Source organism: Lonchura striata, chromosome 10, assembly GCF_050655825.1.
Source record: "Lonchura striata isolate lonStrDom1 chromosome 10, ASM5065582v1, whole genome shotgun sequence".
NCBI classification, from domain to species: Eukaryota; Metazoa; Chordata; class Aves; order Passeriformes; family Estrildidae; genus Lonchura; species Lonchura striata.
Genome location: NC_140712.1, coordinates 5536113 through 5554698, shown reverse-complemented (window position 1 = coordinate 5554698; position 18586 = coordinate 5536113). Strand labels below are relative to the sequence as shown.

At 39.9% G+C, this 18586-nt stretch overlaps 1 protein-coding gene across 5 annotated transcripts in view; it reads right to left on the bottom strand.

Moving 5' to 3' along the window:
* Positions 1-491: 491 nt before the first annotated feature.
* HMG20A (high mobility group 20A) overlaps positions 492-18586 on the bottom strand; it is a 38947-nt gene continuing 20852 nt past the window's right edge. For 3 of the 5 annotated variants that reach the window (XM_031505766.3, XM_031505767.3, XM_085588467.1), the window contains 9 exons: positions 18048-18140; positions 15823-15970; positions 14255-14470; positions 12015-12147; positions 11602-11633; positions 7384-7459; positions 6338-6553; positions 5561-5704; positions 492-3271 (listed from right to left, as the gene is read on the bottom strand). In XM_031505766.3, the coding sequence (XP_031361626.1) occupies positions 5568-5704; positions 6338-6553; positions 7384-7459; positions 11602-11633; positions 12015-12147; positions 14255-14470; positions 15823-15970; positions 18048-18136 (1047 nt within the window). In that variant the 5' untranslated portion in view covers positions 18137-18140 and the 3' untranslated portion in view covers positions 492-3271; positions 5561-5567. The remainder of the gene's footprint in view (positions 3272-5560; positions 5705-6337; positions 6554-7383; positions 7460-11601; positions 11634-12014; positions 12148-14254; positions 14471-15822; positions 15971-18047; positions 18141-18586) is intronic. The other 2 variants (XM_085588466.1, XM_085588468.1) reach the window with 1 other exon arrangement.

Below are 18586 nucleotides of genomic sequence, written 5' to 3'. Positions count from 1 at the left end.
AACTCCTCCACAGAGCACCTACACCAAGTACAAATGTCATGAAGCTACAGCTTGCTCCATTCTCAGCCAGCAGGTGGGTAAAGAGAGGATAAAAATCTAATAGGGGAAAAGAAAATCAAGTAAGGGAGAAATAGTTATGATACAGAAGGTTCTTAAAGAAAATCACTCTGATGGTGGGAAATTAGGGAGACTAAAAGAAGACAAGGATGTAAAAAAAGGGCTGAGTGAGAGATATGACATTTTTAAAGTTAGTCAAGTTGGGGAAAGGCCCTGATAACCATTAGCTATAACCAAAAACTCTGACACTTTCACCACTGTAAGTAATTACCTAAATTCCTTCAGCTTTTCCAGAGGAAGACACTTAGGGTGGAGAGGTGGAAGAGGCACATTTCCTTTCAAAAGTTAACGTGGAATTGCCAAACTCTCTGACAAGAGATCAATGTAGTAATAGTTCTTTCATAAAAATGCAGTTAAAATGGAATCAGAATGGATTCAGCGTTGAACAATTTTAATGAAGCAGTGTCAAACAAGCACATCAACTTCTTAGAAACCAAGGAACTCCAAAGTTTAATTACAAAAACACTGTACAGAAAACTTGGCATTTAAACAATTCCAAACATGTTAATCCAGCAAATGAATTCTGCTTTCAGATATTTCTCTTAACATTTCTGCAAGTGACAGAAGCATTTTATTCCACTTGACACCCACTTCATTTTTTTTTTTATCAGTCAACACTGAAAACTGTAAACTGAAGTGACACTCTGGAAACACTGGAAAGACAAAATCCATTTTTATAGGGTTAATAAACATAAATAAGAAGCTTCTTAATGAGACAAAATATCATCTGTCACATCATCAGTGAGCAAGAGCTCAGTCTTCCCCCAGATGCTTCAAGATGGATAATCTACCCCACCTCCTTCCTTGTGGGAAAAGGCAAGAGATTTGTCAGCCCCCAGCTAATAATATCACCTTAAATTTCCTATCCCACAACATTTGCATTCTTCTCAGCAGAGATGGATGAGCAGTATCCATAAGCAGATTTCTGTAAGCAGGCAGCCTGAAGCCATCTGACCCTGCTGATGGATTGGATATGCTACAGCATCCTACATGGATGGAACTACATCCTACATTAGATGGAATTTTTGGAGTCTTTATGGGATACAACTCCAGGTATTAGGTAGGATGCCACAGACAGAACTTCAGGATTTTGTAAATCAGTTTTGGCTGGGCAGCACATTTTGGCCACTTCAACAGAGAGTCAAACATCACCAGTTCTAAAAAAACTACATAGATACATACATGAGATGAAGGTGTAGGTGCTTCTAGTGGAGGCATTAACAACCTCTAGGATTTACAACATTCATTACAGAACCCACTAAAATAGTTCATGGCAGCATCAGCTGGTCTCATCCATGCTAAGGAGAGTGGAAGTCAATGCAGATAACTGAGGTTCCTTTTTGTGAAATCTTGAAAGCAAAACAGATAACAAGAGAAAGGAGTTTCCTCCCTGAAGGAAGACTTGATTTACATGGAAATCCTTGCTTCTTGGCTACAGCAATAACCCCAGGAGTAAGCTGAGACCTTGCATACAAGGTGCTGACCTGAAGATGGCTCCAGGTCAGCATGCTGTCCATGTGTACAGCACAGGAAAAGAAGAAACTGGTTTTCAATCTTCAAAATATTTGTGTCACAAGTACATTAAAGTGATGCTGAAAGCAACCTCCACATCATAATGGGGAATCTTAACAGATGTCTTGAGCAAGAGCAAAGAGATTGTCATGTGGGAGCAAGAGTATTTCAACCACCCCCATAAAGCCCAGAGATGTCCAACAAGTGCTGAGCCAAAGTCAGAATCAGCAATTTGACAGGAACCAAAGAGCAGGCAAAGTTTTGCATAAGCCAGTGCAGACAGTGGGTGCCTCAGCTCTGCCAGGTGTGGTGTAGCTCAGCAAGATCAGACTCAAACATGCAGAGCTCTATTAAAGCAAGTGAAAGGCCATTTAGGTCAGCTGGAACACAAAATGCTGAATGCTATGGGGTCCATGGGCAGTCCTTGACTGTACAAAAGGCGAAAGCAGAAGCAAGCTGTGATGCTGAGTTCTGTGGGCTATGTGGACCTAGTTGGTAATAACCTTCTCTGCTCTAATAATATATGCAAAAATATATGTGCTGCTTCCAGACACATTGATTCCCAGCACAGCCATTTCAGGAGGGCAGGGAGGGAAAAAAATGCAATCCCCATGCCCATTTCACTTTTTATAGAAAACTGCTTTCCCCGTGAGATCATTCTCTCAAAAACAAGGCAATAACATTAAATTAGACTGAACAATGTATCAGAGGAAGGGCAAGCTTTGTGGGTTTAGTCTAAACTGAAGAATCCCATTTTCCCTGCTGAGAAGAACTAATGTTTCACTTTCTATCTTGATTTCCACTGATCTTTATGATAGTAAAATGCTCCAGCAAACGTTTTCAAAAGGTAACAGGAGACCTTCACAGAAGAGCAGGATACAATGTGCAAGAGAGGTGCTTGAAGAGAGGGGAGAGAAGAAGTCTGTCTCACAGTAAAATCAAGTCACAAAGCATCAACCTCAGCCACTCTCTAGCAGGGGCAAAGTCACATTGTAGGAATTGCAGGATAATACAAAAAAAAAAAAAAAAAAAAAAAAAAAAAAAAAAAGCATTCTGCTTAAGAAAAGCTCCTATAAACATAGCAGGAGACATAGGACAAGACAGTGCACCAAGGAAAACTCCCTGTTAGAGCAGAGAACACAACTACTGCTATCCAGTACTGCAATAATCAGGGAGCAAGATCAAAAGAAGAGAACTGAAGTGAAGGAGGGTAACCCCACAGGATAAACATGAAAACAAAATAAAAGACACTAGGAGACATTAGGCAATATAACACATCAAAGTTATTACTACAACATATACGCTGACTCCATTTCACAAGCCGAGATTTCATCTCCACAGCCAGCCAGTCCACAGAACGCAGGCACCCTCACACCCAGCAAAACCCATAAAAAATGTAGATTGCACAAAAGTTGCATGCTCTTAAATGTTCACACAGAGGACAGTTCCAAAGGTTGAGTGGGCGGTGTCCGTGGCTTCTTAAGATCTCTTAATGCATTGATCTGTTTGTCTCCCTGACAAAACACACAGGCAGGGCCCAGGACAAACCTGCCATCCTGCCTCCCACCCTAGGCTTTCCCCCATGGCTTCTTATTCCACACTGGCCAAAAAAATTTTGTAAAGCTTCCCCGGGTCACGAGACCTGCAGACAAAACAGAAAAATAAAGGTTAGAAGGCTACAATCTGCCAGGACTAAACAGGCACCGTGATATGGGTTTCTGGGGTGTTTGATCTGAAAACACAACATTCAGGATAGTAAAGCAGCCTCTACAGACACAACCAAACTGAGTTGCTGTTTTCATCCAGTGCTAAATAACAAAACCTTTCCTCTTCTTCCCATATGCTGTTTGCACAAAGAAGTTTTTACCATGCAGTACAGAAAAAACAAAATATTCGCCAGTATAATCAAATAGTCCCTAAACACAATGTACTAAGCCACCAAAACCCACCTCAGACCTGTGAAAGAGTTGTTTTCAGGAGCATTATGGCACAGTTTTCTGTGGTATTGATTTGTGATGTGTCCCAACCTCAAACAGACCACTTGGTTGACAGATTACATTTCTCATGCATATGCACATTAATAAGGGGACACTGATGATGACAGTTTGTTGATACAGTTTATAACGTGCCAGATGAACCTTTTATCCAAAGCTTCCTTGTTTTCCAGGAATCTCTACCATTTTCTAGCTTTGCAGGCAACAAAACCCAACCTTCCTCCTTCCAAAATTTTGTCTCAAAATATAATCATTGCCAAGTGAAAGTCAGTGTAATTAATAGTCCCATTAATTACTTGATCATTATCTTCAGTTACATGCATGTCATTATCCAGTAAACCTATGTGATTATTAATCACATTTTTAATCGCCTCACACTGTTTCGCTGCTGAAAATAAGGAAAGCATTGGTAGGAAAAGAAAAGAAAGAAGTACTATTTTTCAAACAGAGGTTGGAAGGAAGAATTTAAAGCAAGAATTACCTTTTCTAAATCAATTACAGCCAAATCTAGCCTATCCAAGAAAATTGTATTCATATGTTTAGGAACAAGGGAACTGTCTATCCTTTAGGAAAGATGAAGCCACCTGGCAAGAGAATGAAAGTCTAGATTTTAGTAGCTTTGTGACAGGATTTTTCTAGCAAGGTGCTTAAGGGACAAATATCCATTTCTGGGCCTGGCATATCCTTCTAATAACTGATGGATGAGAAACTGCTTTCCTTTTTAGCCATTCTGTAAAACCTCCCCTCTCAATTCTCTTTCTGAGCCTGAGAACTAGTTGAAAACAATATACAAAAAGGAGGAGGTTGATGAGCTGCTGAAAAATCCCAGACCTGGATCGACAAGCTGTTCCCTTCACAAATAGCAGCAGTAAAGGCACTTCTTTATTCTGCTGGGAGCTCAGTCATCTCTTAGAACTACAGTCCGTTCCATCTGGCTACCCTCCTGAAGGACAATGATCTCCCAGCTAAAGCCACACTATAATGGGAAATGTGTAATTAACTGTTCTACACAGCACCACAAAAGGTCAGAACCAGAAAGGATGAAAAGCCCTGTCTTCATATTTGCAGATGGCACAAGGCAGCTTTATTTGCATTTCTAAACACTATTCAAGACATGTACAGTAGATCTCTACATAATAAATGCCTGAAGAATGAAGGTATGTACTTTGTTAAAATAGAAACAGACAAACCCCTCATGGCTGCCTAGTGCTGTGCATCATGGGGAAGTGGGGGAGTGAGAGGTGTGGGAAATGCAAAACAGCACAGTAATGCAGAAAGACTGGTATTTACTTCTTTGTTAATTTGTTTTTCTACTCTGTTCTCTATTACAGTTTTCTAAGCTGTTAAACAGCAGCAAAAATACAGAACCATGAGCTCAATAATAATCTATGCATAAGACACAAACATTAGTGTCAGTAAATGCTATGTACAGCTTAAACCATACCTCAGTGTTCCATTTATATCTAAGCCTTCCTAATTACAACAGCCTAACTACTGAGGTGCCACTGAACTGAGGCAGGGTATTTTCAGTTTATAACAGAATTGAGTTCACCTGTAACCTCTTGAGACAAATAGAATCTCCCTGTGGCCATCAGTTTCTACAATTACTGCTAAAATCTTCAGATTTACTTCACTCAAGAAAGGAACTTTCTTCTAAATTAGTCACCCTGTTACCATTCTGTCAGAACTCTTACTCACCTTATACAAATATATAAAGATCTTGGAGCTAAATGCATTTGTTTTGAATTTCAGAACCCTTTAAAGCCATGGAATCCTTTCAACCCAATTTGACTTTCATTAAGACAACCTGCTCCTGCAGCTTTGAGGAAGAAACCTTTTAGATTGTACAATATGGTGATCAGCACAGGCATCAGCAGCAGAACAGGTGCCAAAAGCAGGGAGCAGACACCACAAGCAGCCTGGGAGGGAACACCTACCCCGTCACTAACGCTCCAGCCTGTTCACCACGTCCCGCACCGTGGCAATGAGGTTCTCGTTCTCCTGTGGGTTGGCCAGGATAATGCTGTGCAGTCTGTTCATGTAGGAATCAATCGTTTCCATTGTGGGGGTTTCCCCGCTGCCTACAGTGAACACAGTGAAATTATCCACAAGGTATTTTGATGACCACAGCAATTCAAAAAAGTTATCATTATGCTAAGGGTAATTTGTGCCAACACAGAAACTGCTATAGGAGGTGATTTTGCTATGCACCACCTCTTGTGACAGATTCTGCTAAACAATGTGCTCCTAACTCCACAAAGTGAGTAGCTCTAAGGATATCAGGACTAATGAAGCACGGATCTAATTTGATTTGGGTCTCGTAGTTGATTATAAAAAACTCTTTCAGCTGGGCATCCATAGACTCTAAGTGGGCTCCCTGACAGCTGACAATACAGACACAGCCTTTATTTTAATCAAGGAACTTGCAAGTCCTGTCTATTCTATTCAGTAACATTTTCATAAAACAAGTGAAGGAGAGCCAGGACTGAATACGTGTCTCACTTTATTAGGAAGAGTAAGAGTAATAAGAAAATAACTGTCATGTTGAAATAAAGCACTGGCTATACACTTCTCCCTGCGTGCATTTTAGTATTTCATTATCCCTTGCAACAAAAGCTCAGAAACAGCCAAGAGCACAGAAGTGCGACAGCAGGCCGCGTGTTCTCAGCCCCGAGGACGACACGAACACGAGCAGCTCCATTTCTCAGGCTCACCCGGCAGCGGGACCCCAGCGAAGCTGCTGGTGAGCGCCTGCCGCAGGGTCTCCAGGTGCTGCTGCAGCACGGTGTTGCGGCTCCGCTCCTGGATCACGTCCACCTCCAGCTTCTCCACGGCCGTGCGCATGCTCTCCACGTGCTTCTGCAGGGCCGCGTTCCTCTCCTCAAACTCCATGTTGGATTTGCGCAGCTGCCGCAGCTCCGCCTCACGGGCTGCGAACATCAACCCATTCCCAGGGAGTCAAAAGCTGCTACAAACATCTCTAGGACCGGCAGGCAACGAGACAGAAAGTTCTGGAGTGCTCAGCTGATAGTTACAAATGGTGCCATTGTGGTTTATAGATAAAGAGCATCACATCACGGGGTGACAACAGCACCTACAGCGGCACTTTACAGAGATCATTCCTAGAGAGAAAGACAACTAGGAAAACATTCAAAGCATCAGAATTGAAGTGAATGGGGGAATTGATCAGGGAAGAAGACTAAAAATCTGATTTCAAATGCAATCAGAATGACAAAGTTTAGCAGCAGTGCTAAGAATTCTACAAACATGATGCCAGTTACAAAAATAATCTTCTATTGACCATGGAAAGTATCTGAATCTAAATTCTGTTCAGTCAAGAAAGTCTTCAAGAAATCTGGCAAAAATACTCAACTCTTGAGACACACAGAAATGAAAACCAGAGTAACAGAAAATCAGTGTAGCCTTCCACATATGGGGGGAAATAAAATACTGCTAACCAGCCTGGAATCCCCATCAGGATACATCTCGGATATTTCTTAATTCTATAGAACAGTAGACACAGCTTGAACTGGCTGGAATAAACATCAGAAACATTCTAAAAAAAGTCTAATTTGGGAAGACAATGCCAGGAAAAACTGCTTTTCAGCCATTCTGTATATACAGAGGTAAATAGCAGAAACTATACCCAAGTCTTTACATGTGCTGGGATAGAAGAGTGCAAGGACTCTTCAGCAGGCCAGCATTTGCCAAGAATTTTGGAAAAGCAAGGAGGAAAGTGTCCTGGAAAAGTTAAAATTACCTTTACTATGATTCAGGAACTCTTCTGTGAAGATTGGGATATCAAAGACAGACCTCTCCTTTGTGTCTGCTTCTTTCTACAACAGAAAAGAGTAATAATGTAGCTAAACAGTTTGTTTTCAGGAATTCATTTAACTGTTTTGATCATTTTGAGAATAAAAGGCCAAGGAAACCAAAACCTGAGGCAGCTAAAAGCTGAATGGATTAAAGACACTTCCAGCTCCTACCAAGAAAGGCCAAAGGATATGTCTTAGATTTTCAAGATATAGGTTTAATCAAACATCATCATTAAGAAATAACACACAACATACTAAAATACACTCTTTCATCCTAATGCCATTATATATGAGAATAATTCAGTTTTAAAAACTATCAGAAAGCATTTATATTTTCCACCATCAACCAACTGACATATTCTGCAATAGTCTTTACAGGAATATCAACAAACAGGAGACAGGGTGAGCAAAATGCACAATAAGTAATTACAATAAGTAATTACAATAAGTAATGGCTCTTGGCCTCCAACACCAAAGCGATAAAACAAAAAACACATTTAAATCAGGAAATGTTCTACAATTTAGTCAAAAAACTGTACAAAATGTGATTTGACTCAAGGCAAAACCCCCATACTATAACATACATCAGTCATCATTTCTAAATCAAGAGGAATTAATGCTTGTTTTAGCATCTGAATCATTATGGACAAAGCCAACACAAATTTGATTTGATAAACTGCAGCAACTATGATCAACCTGTAACTTAGCACAGAAATAAAGTTAAGCAGGAAAGTGCCCGTGGAGAACAAAAGCCTTTCAGAACTCTCAAACACCATGGCTGATAATGTGCCACAAACTCATCATCCAGAATTGCAGTGTTACACATGACTGGTGTCCTCCAGCAGACAACCTCAGTGTCTGACAGCTGGTAAGGGAATTCTGGCCCCTGAATTCAGAGTGCCACAGTGGTGTCTGCCACACGAGGGGTACATGGGCTTCCCTGAATGCCATCTGACAGCCAACCAAGACAGACAAGACTAGATTGAACTACTCTGTTTTTCCCTCAGGAGACAGACTGTCCATTGATTGTTTTTAAAGATAAGCTAGCTTTTACTGTGTGGCACAATTACAGTTAAGGAGCTTTGCATTTACTGAGTGAGAATTCAAACTTTGCTTGGCCTGAATCAGCTGGAGACACATGAGAAACAGGGAAGACTGGAGGGAAAGGGCAACTCTGTGAGGCACAGTAGGGTTTATTTGGGGTTCATGATCACAAGTGCTTTTCACTGAAGATTTTGTAAGTGCTGCTACAGGGCAAATGTCTCAAGAGTATACTTAGAAAGAGAAGTCACACACAGAAGTGTGAATAATGCATTTGTTTTGTCTGAACACTAGACAAAATGGCTAGATGGCTAAGAAGTAATTTCACCCCAAAATCTAAGATCTCAACATTAATGTGCACTAAGAAATGTTGGCAGTTATGAAGCTTGGTTAGAACACTTAGAAAAAACATCCATCTTAAACATTCTAATTCATGCTCACAGTTATTATCTGTGTGCAAAGAGCCACTGGCTTGGATCATCACAGGCTCCTACAGAATAGATGGTGGAGGTGACAGTACTGCCAATAGAAGAAGATATTCTCTTTGCAGCCCTAGGATACAGGTTCTTCAGGTAAAAACTAAAAATGTAACTGTCCAGCTTCCAAAAGGCAAGAAATTCTACTAAGCAGATGAGTGATCATTAAAACCATCAGTACTCTCCCATTACAAAATACATTACCCAGCACATAAAAAATCCTCTTGAGAACCCTGAAGTACTTAAGCCACACTGAGGTTCACTGAAGATTAAAATCCTAAGGCTTTGATTCCCTCCTATTGGAAAGGACCCAGTCTGTTGAGTTCACATATCATTTAGGCATCTCTCAAACCAAACGAGAATCAAAATTCTTTCTATCATTTACCTTAAATAAGACTGAGATGCTTCAAGAGTCAACAGTCTCATCTGGTTATTAAAACTGAGGTTGAACTTTGAAGATTCTGCAATGAATCAGGCTTGAGGTTCTTAGTGATGCAGTGAAGTATGGTAATGAGACAGCTGAGATTTTGGGGGGGTTTAAGCTCACCTTTGCTGCCATGGTCAGGCTGCAAACAGTGGAAGGAACAGATATAATAAATGTACTACTCCATTAAATGTTCTCAGAGTAGGTACCACGAGGTAGGTACCACCCTGCTCTCCTCAACCTGTGTGCACAAACCTTTGAAAGCTTTCCAGTAACAAATGAAACTGAGTTCATGATGCCAGATCCACTTTGAATCAAGCAGCTTGAGCAAATAAACAATAACAGAACAATGGAGAACAATTATCCAAGAGTTTAGTCACTGCTGATGACAATAGTTCCAGTGTATATTGCTGTATGTGATATTTATGAAATTAGAATTTGAAGGAAGAAAAATGTTCTATTTCATGCCCATAGATGAGCTCCGGGGACAGTGTGTGCATGTTTTTCAAGGCAGTATCTATTATAAGTTCTCTCTCATCCTTCAGTTATATTTTATTATAATCAGTATTTGAATTGCCCGTCATGAAACTCTTTAGAGGTCAACTCTATGTACAATGTTGAAAATATCTTCAACATCAACTTACAGAAACTACATCATAAACACTAAAGTGGCAGAAGGGAAAGAAAAAAGCTTTCTTTGACCTTATTTTCTTATATTCTCAAGAAATAATTTCATCAGCTTGTACCTGCTAATCACAAACACAGCAACAAAAGTCAGTGTGGACAGGAGAAAGCAGCAAGATAACAAAGAGCTTTAGCTTCACTTCCAGTAACAACTTGAGCAGACACTTCTAAAAGCCATCTAATTTTTTTCTGCTTATTCCTTAGCTATACAGGATTATAATACTTCACTTCCCTGCACAAAAGATGCAAAAACACATCAGGTGATAAGCATGTGGGATTTTATAAATATAAAGGTGAAAACCACCAAGTAGTCAAAGGCACAGTTCAGAGTGGAATGTCTGACTGACACATTGATGTTCAGCTGTATCTGATGAAGCTTAAACATCCTACAGGGTGAGGGGAACTTGTTTTTTAACTGCATTTATAACGTAAAAGATCAGCAATGATAGCTTGAATTAGAAGTGTAAAAGGGAAGACTCCAAATCTGTAGTTTGTCACATGTATAATGTAAATGTCAACCTAGAACTTGAAGCCTTTAGTTTTTGTACAATTAAAGACAAACTTGGATTCAGTGACTGTAGAATCAGAAAACTTGGGGACCACGTACTTCCAAATAATAGATAATCTCACTGCAAGCACTTCCTTTAGGAGTTAATAAAAGGCACATTAAAAACATGCTACCAAATCATTTTCCTGAAAGTGAAACGTACTTTCCTTCAAGACCAGTAGCTGCCTCTCAGCAGCGCTGAGCCTTGTCACTATTGTAATGAACACATTAGAAGCAAACTGGATTGCTTTCCCAAGGCAAAAAGCCTCACAAAGTAAAACAGATCTTTCAGAAAGCCCTACTGCTTACAAGTGAAGAGGCTGTGTATAATCAAGATTTTTTTCATTGCTCTTTGTTTGCAATTTATTGATAACCATTTCAGAAGCACTGTGGCCCTAGGTAATACAACTGGAGAAAGCTGCAGTGTTTCAAGGAGAGAGAAACCACAGACAGCCAGGACACACAAGATTTGTGGTAAGATGCCTGTGCTGTAGTTGATGAGCTCTACCTCCAGACATTATCACTCTTTTCCAATATTTACATATGCAGAGGGCAAGGGAGGTTAGGAGGAGGTTTAAGCCAGAGTTTTTCCAATTTGGTTGCTTTACCCATTTCTTCTCAAGGAAGCCACAAGCATTTGTGTTACTGCAAGAAAATAGTACTTGAAAACAGCCACTCAAAGGTGCTAATTTGGCAGGTTTATTGAGGTCTCACATTATTTTTTAATTCTTAACATTGCATTACAAAACAGACCTATGTATTGTGTATCCTATGCTCCATTCCACCTATCATTTGTACCTACCCCAGACTTATCCAATTTAGTCTTGTCATACCAATGAATGTAAGAATACTCAGTCGTTTCTAACTTTTCAAACCCTGCATTAGGAAGAATTCACACTCAAGTTCTGATAAACTTGGTTTTGACTCCACTACAAGTTTTTTTCACTTGAAAGTCTCCCCACTGATGTAAATGTAGAATTACGAGGTTTACCTCATGATCATGAGCTGGCTGTCTTGCTCCATCTGAAAAAAAAAAACAAACAAGGAAGAAGTCTCTCAAAATAAACAAAATTTAAGAAAATAAGAAGCAAAGAATTAAGGCAGTTACACAACCCTAATTACACAACAATTCTAGACAGACTTGTGCAGCTCTCCTACAAAGTCAAAGAGAAGCTGTGTCTAACTTTGATGCTCTTAAAGCATATCCTCCAACACAATCTAGACACAGTTAAATTCACCTAAGTCTAATTCCCTTTACACACAGCTGAGGTAAATACTTCTTTCTGTGGTACACATTTTTAACCAGCCTTTAAATCCAAGGCTTTAAAAGAGTGTCAGGCTACATGACTGACTGGGAATCTTCTATTGTTCTAGCTAGGCACACACTTTTGTCCCGTTCAATACCTTGTCTGTGTGATTTGCCTTTTTGTCTGTCCTGTGCTTTCCTGCTAAAGACTTTGTAGGCTTCAGTCTTCTGATACTGCTCCAGCTCCCGCATGTAACGCTCCTTATCTCTGTCTGCTTCATCAAGGTATCGCTGAAACAAAAAAGTCCAAGGGGGTTTCAGGGAGTTTCCTCCTCTTCAGGAGGAAGGGAAGAAAAACAACTTGTCAAATAAAGTGCTGAAGTATTTCACCTATGAAAACAGGAGAGGAGTGAAGAAACAATGAGGTGCAAAGACATCAGATCTCTGGATAAAATTACTGTATTCTCTTATAATAACTATTCTCTTAATTTTTTTTGGTAAGCCTAGGAGTAACTTGCTACTAAGCTACTCTACCCAGCTGAGCATTACTGACATGTTACACACCAGACACTTCAGAATTCCTGTTCTGTGGCCCGGAGGAAGTGCTGCCAAACAATAACATCTTATCAGATGATAGATCAGATGATGCTTTATGGTTCAGACCCATAACAGTGGAGTTCCAAATACACACTTGTTTTCATGCCCCACAGACAAAAATCACCACCACACACTTGGCACATCTGAGAAGTGAACAAAACATCATGGCTATTGCAAAGAGCAGTGTAAAGATAAAAGAACCTGGTTTTAATTTATGTAATCTATCTGCATTTTGGCTATTAGAAAACTTTTTTAAATTTATATAATCCATCTGCATTTTGGTTAACAGAAACATTTTTTTATTAACCTGAAGGTATTTCACACATCTGCATGACAGAATGAGCTTAGGTGGAAAATTCTCTAAGGGAATTGATGAACTGAAAAACATTTAATGAATGGTCACAATGCTTACTAATGGGATCCTTTCAAGAAAAAAAGTTGCCTTCCCAATTTTTTCTCCAAATGAGTTTGAAATTCAATGAATGTAAGAATTAAATCAGTGAACCTTAGTCACCTGGTATTCTCTTTTAAGTCATCATGACAATACATATAAATTATGATTTCCATACATTTGCAACACAATTTTGACCCTGCTGATGACAGTGGTAACATTCTGGATTGAGGTGCAAATTTGGTGATGCTTTTGGGTTGGCATTGCTTTTGGACATGCTATTTGTCTGTAAGATATTAATTCTTTTTTTCCACCTCCAGCTATGTGTTGCTGAAAGGGCTCAGCAGTCTTCTCTTGAGCTGCTCTGAGCTAGAAACTTACAGCTTTACTCAGGGACAGATTCCCATGGAATTTAAAAAGCAGCATACAGAATAGAGATTTGAACTCAATTTCCTTTTTCAGGTTAAAAATCTGCCTGAGACATGATAAGAATATGTTAAAGTGCAGGGGACAGAGGGACAGATGTCTTTTTCCCCTTCTCTTCCAGCAGATATTTTCATCACTGCAAGACATCCTCTCCATGGATGTAAGTTTCTAATGTTACATAGGAGCAATCCTGACTTTTCTCTAAGCAACATCATTCTCACTATCCCTTCTATCAAACCAACTGCTTTGCCTTGCCATGTATTTTCTATTATGGTTCAATCCCAGTGTTTAGGCACCATTTCATATCATTTCTGTAAGTGGTATTCTACAAGCTTAGCAAAAAACAACAGAAGGAAATCTTGGTGTTTTTGTGTCATCTCAATTTTCATTACACCCTTAAAGTATATTTCAAAGTTCAAATATGAAGATTAAATTCATATGAGACCATTCATTAGCATTGTGATTTAAAAACTGCTTTGCAGTAATCTCCAACTGGCAACCAGGTGTGGACAGTAAGACATCCATTAGCAATTAACCAGTTAACAAGGTCCACTCCAGAAAGCCCTAAGAAACAGCCCAAACATGGCCTTTAGCTTCATTCACTTGTCAGTGCAGAAGGCTACAAGGACTCCCAATTAGGAAACATTACATCCCAAGACTTTGGCCTTACAAGTTTCAGATGTATCTGAACTGGTAGAGCAGAGTTACATCCAGATGGATCCCACGAACTGTGGGATGCGTCATTAGAGCAATACCCCCATTCTGGATGTATTCTTGCATTACCTAGAGGATACAGTTCTCCTCAAGTCACCCCAGAGGAGATGTCATGGCCCAGCCAGGGCTCATCATGTGAACCTGTGGCCTCATTTTGAAATATCCTCCTAAACACAATTTCAACCAACAGCCTGTGTCACCTTCCTCACGAAACAACATTCCCAGGTAGCAGCAAAGCCATGCAGCAAGGACAAGGAAGTGCAGTGGTACCCGTTTCTCCTCAGGGGGCAGCTTGCTCCACTCATTGCCCAGCATCCTGGTGATCTCTGGGAAAGGCACCTCCGGCCGCTTCGCCCGCAGCTGCTCCCTGCGCTCGTTCATGAACCGCACGTAGCCGGTGAGGGGGGATTTGGGGGCATTGCTGTCCCGGAGGGGTTTCTTCCTTTTTCTCCCTTTGGCCCAGCCTCCTCGTTTGGTTCTTTGCTGCTGCAAGATGAAAACGGAAGATAATTCAGGCTGAGTGAAAATAACCACCTCTGGGAGGAATAAACTACCTCATCAGGAGTACATGGCTGCAACCTCTCCATGGATGCAGGTTTCAAACCCTACTTTAGAGCTATCCTGACTTTTGTCTAAACAAAGCCAAACAAGTCTCATTGTGAAAAGCAGCTTACAGTTTCTCCTAGTCCACAGGGACAACAAAATAACATTGGCATCAACTTCTGACTGTAAAATCACAGGGACTGATAATCCACAACATGATCAACTCAACCAATGCAACTGCAAATATTTTTTATTACTTGTTTGCTTGGTTTTAGTTATTCTCACCCTCACACAGCCTCCCCTGCAAGTCATTTACTTCAATAGGTTTTTTGGAGAGATTTTCTGTACTAGTTAATAATTGATAACTAGTTATTTTGCACCTTCCAGATCTTTGTCCTTCATGCAAAATGTGCCCAAAATGTGGGTGTAAAGACAACATACAGGCTTTTCTACTCTCATCTATTCAGTAGATTGTCTTTCCCAGTAACCACCTCCAATGGAGCAACAAACAAACTCCAAAGAAGGGAATACTGTAAGATGTGTCTGGGGCACACTGTGAGTTCACAGGAATAACATCATTATCACTCATTCTCTTGGCTTCAGACTACTTCTTCAGCAAGCTCTGGACAACACTATTTTCTAATGCTACGTACATAAAACTATTTGTAGTACTTCTAATCTTTCCCCAGATCAACATGTTCCTGCCATAATGTTACTTTTTGCTTCCCTCCTGGGATTTTATTACTTAATTAAAAAAGGACCTCACAGCTGAAAACAAACTACAAGGAAGAATGTCAAATACATCTATTAAAAAAAACCAAAAAAAACCAAAAAACCAAACAAACCAGAAAACCCCAAAACTACTTCCTAGTTCTACTTCAGATCCTTCATGATTTAGTCACCAAAAATCAGTGTTGGACGGTACACAAGGTATAGCCTAAAGCAATAAGAACATAATGGTTTTAGCACCAGAACATTACAAAGGCCTCACTTTGCTGGCTCACAAGACAGAAGATAAGTTGTGGCAGTTGAACATTCAGTCCTAAATGCAGCACTGGTTTGTGGGCCCCTCTGGCTAAGCTGAGACCCATGTGCTGCTCTCTGCACATCTCAACTGCCAGTTATCTGTGTGCAGCTGTGCAACGCAGGAGAAAATTAGGGAATCAGAAGATGAACATGGCAAACAGATAAAAATTTGTGATCCTATTAAAAATAAAATCTGAGCTGGTAAGACAATATAATGACAAAATTCCATGCCTTTGCTTCATTGAAAAGTTACTATTATTTCATCTCACCTCCTCCTCAGGCTTCTGCTCAGTGGTTTCAGCAGCATTAGAAGTCTCATTTTGCTGCTGCTGAGCCTGTGACAAGTCTTCCACCAAATCTGGGTTATTCACAGGCTGTGAAGTTCCACCACTGAATGAACTCTCCGAATTAGCTAATCTGAAAAAGCACAGAAGTGAAGAAAAAAAATTTAATCATCATTCCTAAATCACTTCCTCCCTAATCTTCTAAAACATGCAAAAATGTTGCAAATATATTCATTCTCACACTAGCAAGAAAAAATTGGATTTAGAAGCAATTTTTGAAGAACTGGCTGTTCCATCCAAGCAACCACTGTAACTACCACAGTTCCTATGGAGTTTCAGAACCAGTTTGATTTTTTAAAGTGATATTTTGTTTCATTTTTAGTGAAGCATTTGATCACACAAACAACTTGCAGGCAAGTGTACTTTTGCCATCAGAAACCAGACAGTGTGAACCTATCCTTCTTCAAAAGTACCACAAGGAATTCGAAATTAAAAGTTTCCTCATCAACCAAGATACACCTTTCTGGATGTGTTTAATCTATTTCTCCACAAATACATGTAGAGATCTGTGACTGGGTATGATCTTGGATTGAACTTCATTCCACACACTCTCCTGTTCATACACATGGGTATTTAAACACAAACATGACTAGGTCCCAGAATGGCCATAATTTAATTTTGCTGCAAGAGCTGTATCAATCTACCTTACTCCAAAAAAGGGCAAGATGTCTGCAGGCAAAAAAAAAGAAGAGCAAACTTGCAGAAATACTTCTGAAGGTAGACTGACAGCGATGAACACACATTCTGGGGCAACAACTCCCTGGACACTCTCAGCACTGTGCTCAGTAGGCAAATAAATATAAGATTTTTGGACCCAGTCTCAGATTCTAAACTCTTCTTGAGACTAAAGAATACTTGGCCTTACCCAGTTACATTCATGAAAATTCCTTTAACAGCAGGGTATGTTTCAAGTCTCCTTTGCTCATTTATTCCAGTCTAAAGCTACTCATGTCTATGGCAAATTTTAAATATTCAAAATAACTGTTCCTATTAATGTAGAATACAGCTATAAAATTTTATATGTATTAACAGAATTGTTACTTGAATGCCCATGGGAATATCTGTCTTCAGAGAGCAGCATATTTTCACTGCTCACTACAATCAGCAATTGTGACATAATTACTGGTAAAGACAAAAGGGCTGCAGAGATCCATCGCTGACTTTGAGACACCAGATTGAGCTCACATTACTGACAATTAGAGAGGGACCAAGGGAACAGAGCAGACACCCTCCCTTAGCTTAATTATATTTGGTATGTGTCAAAAAGAATAGGAATAACACAGCTCAGGATTCACTGTTAGGGTTTGAAGAGTATTTCAGTTTTCCTCGCCATTCCCCTTTAGCAGAGAAGCTCTTTAAACTATAACCACAGGAAAAAATTCATGTGATGCAGCCATTTACAGCAAACACTGATGGATGCTCAGCCAAAACATTAATACCTCTTAAACACAAGCCTAATTTGAACATGGACCTAATTTGGCACCAACAAGTTTGAAGTCCCAGATAAGTAAATCAAAATTCAGATCCATTTAGAGTGAAAAAGTTCACATTCATTTCTACAGGGCTTTACCTGACTGCAAAGTCTGAATTTTACTGTTTGGCGCTTTGCAAAATGGAAAAGAAGTTTCAATTATCAAAACACAGCAAAAATTCCATGCATTCTTAAAAGAAAACTTCTCTTGGCAATGTGATTTTAAGAGGCCATTGTTGCAGTTTGTAAAAGCAGAGTCGAACTAACAAAAATGAGATATCAGCCTCAGTGATCAGTTTCAGAGATCACTGATGAACAGTGTAACTTTAATTGAAATCATTTACCTAGCAGAGACCACTATGGCCAACAGATACTTCCTCCCTCTCTGTCCCCATAATGTCACTTGTCTTAAGGCTGAAATCCTAAGGGATTTACCTTTTAAAGCTAAGAGATATTAAAGAACAGTTTGTGAAAACTTCCATCAGTTCACAAGAGTTCTGGTTTCTCCTAAACAGAGTCCTGTGATCTTCTATCAAGGCCAAGGGAACATTGCAGAATTGAATTGTCGGGTTTATTTCTCTTTTTAAAAATTACTTAGAATGCCCTCCTCCCACTGAAACTTCCCTGACAAGTACAGAGGTAGTATCTACCAGCTGAAGGTGAAAAAGGAGTTACTTACCCAGTTACATTAATTTCAGTACCTTCCTTAGATCCATCCTCATCTGTAAAAAGTGGAGGAAGATTGGAGCCAGCTACCAAGTTCTCCATACCTCTGGGGAAAAAAAACATAAGTAAAAAATGTTAACTACGTCATTGTTTCCCTTCAGCAGTCCTTCAATTCAAACATCCTAACACACCAGGAATTTTTTATCTCATGAACCAATTGGTCAGTCCTGCTGATTGGCTTCAGGACAGATCCTGTGGGCAGATGTGCTTGAGGACAGAGAACAAAGGCCATAAATGACACTTCAATCCTGAGTCTCCATTTTAACTGAGCCCTGTGCCACTGCCACAGTGTTGCTGGAAATCCCTGCAGTTCTATTTTATCCCTCAAGACAAACCCTCATTTACTCAGCACACAGGTAGGTAGATCCTGCTCTTCCAGTGTACCTGCCTGATTATTCCTCATGGTGCACCCTTCACCAGAGGTTTGTGTTGACTCCAGAAGAAAACTGAAACCAAGTCCCCCCAGAAGTTCCAAATTAAGATTGTACGAAT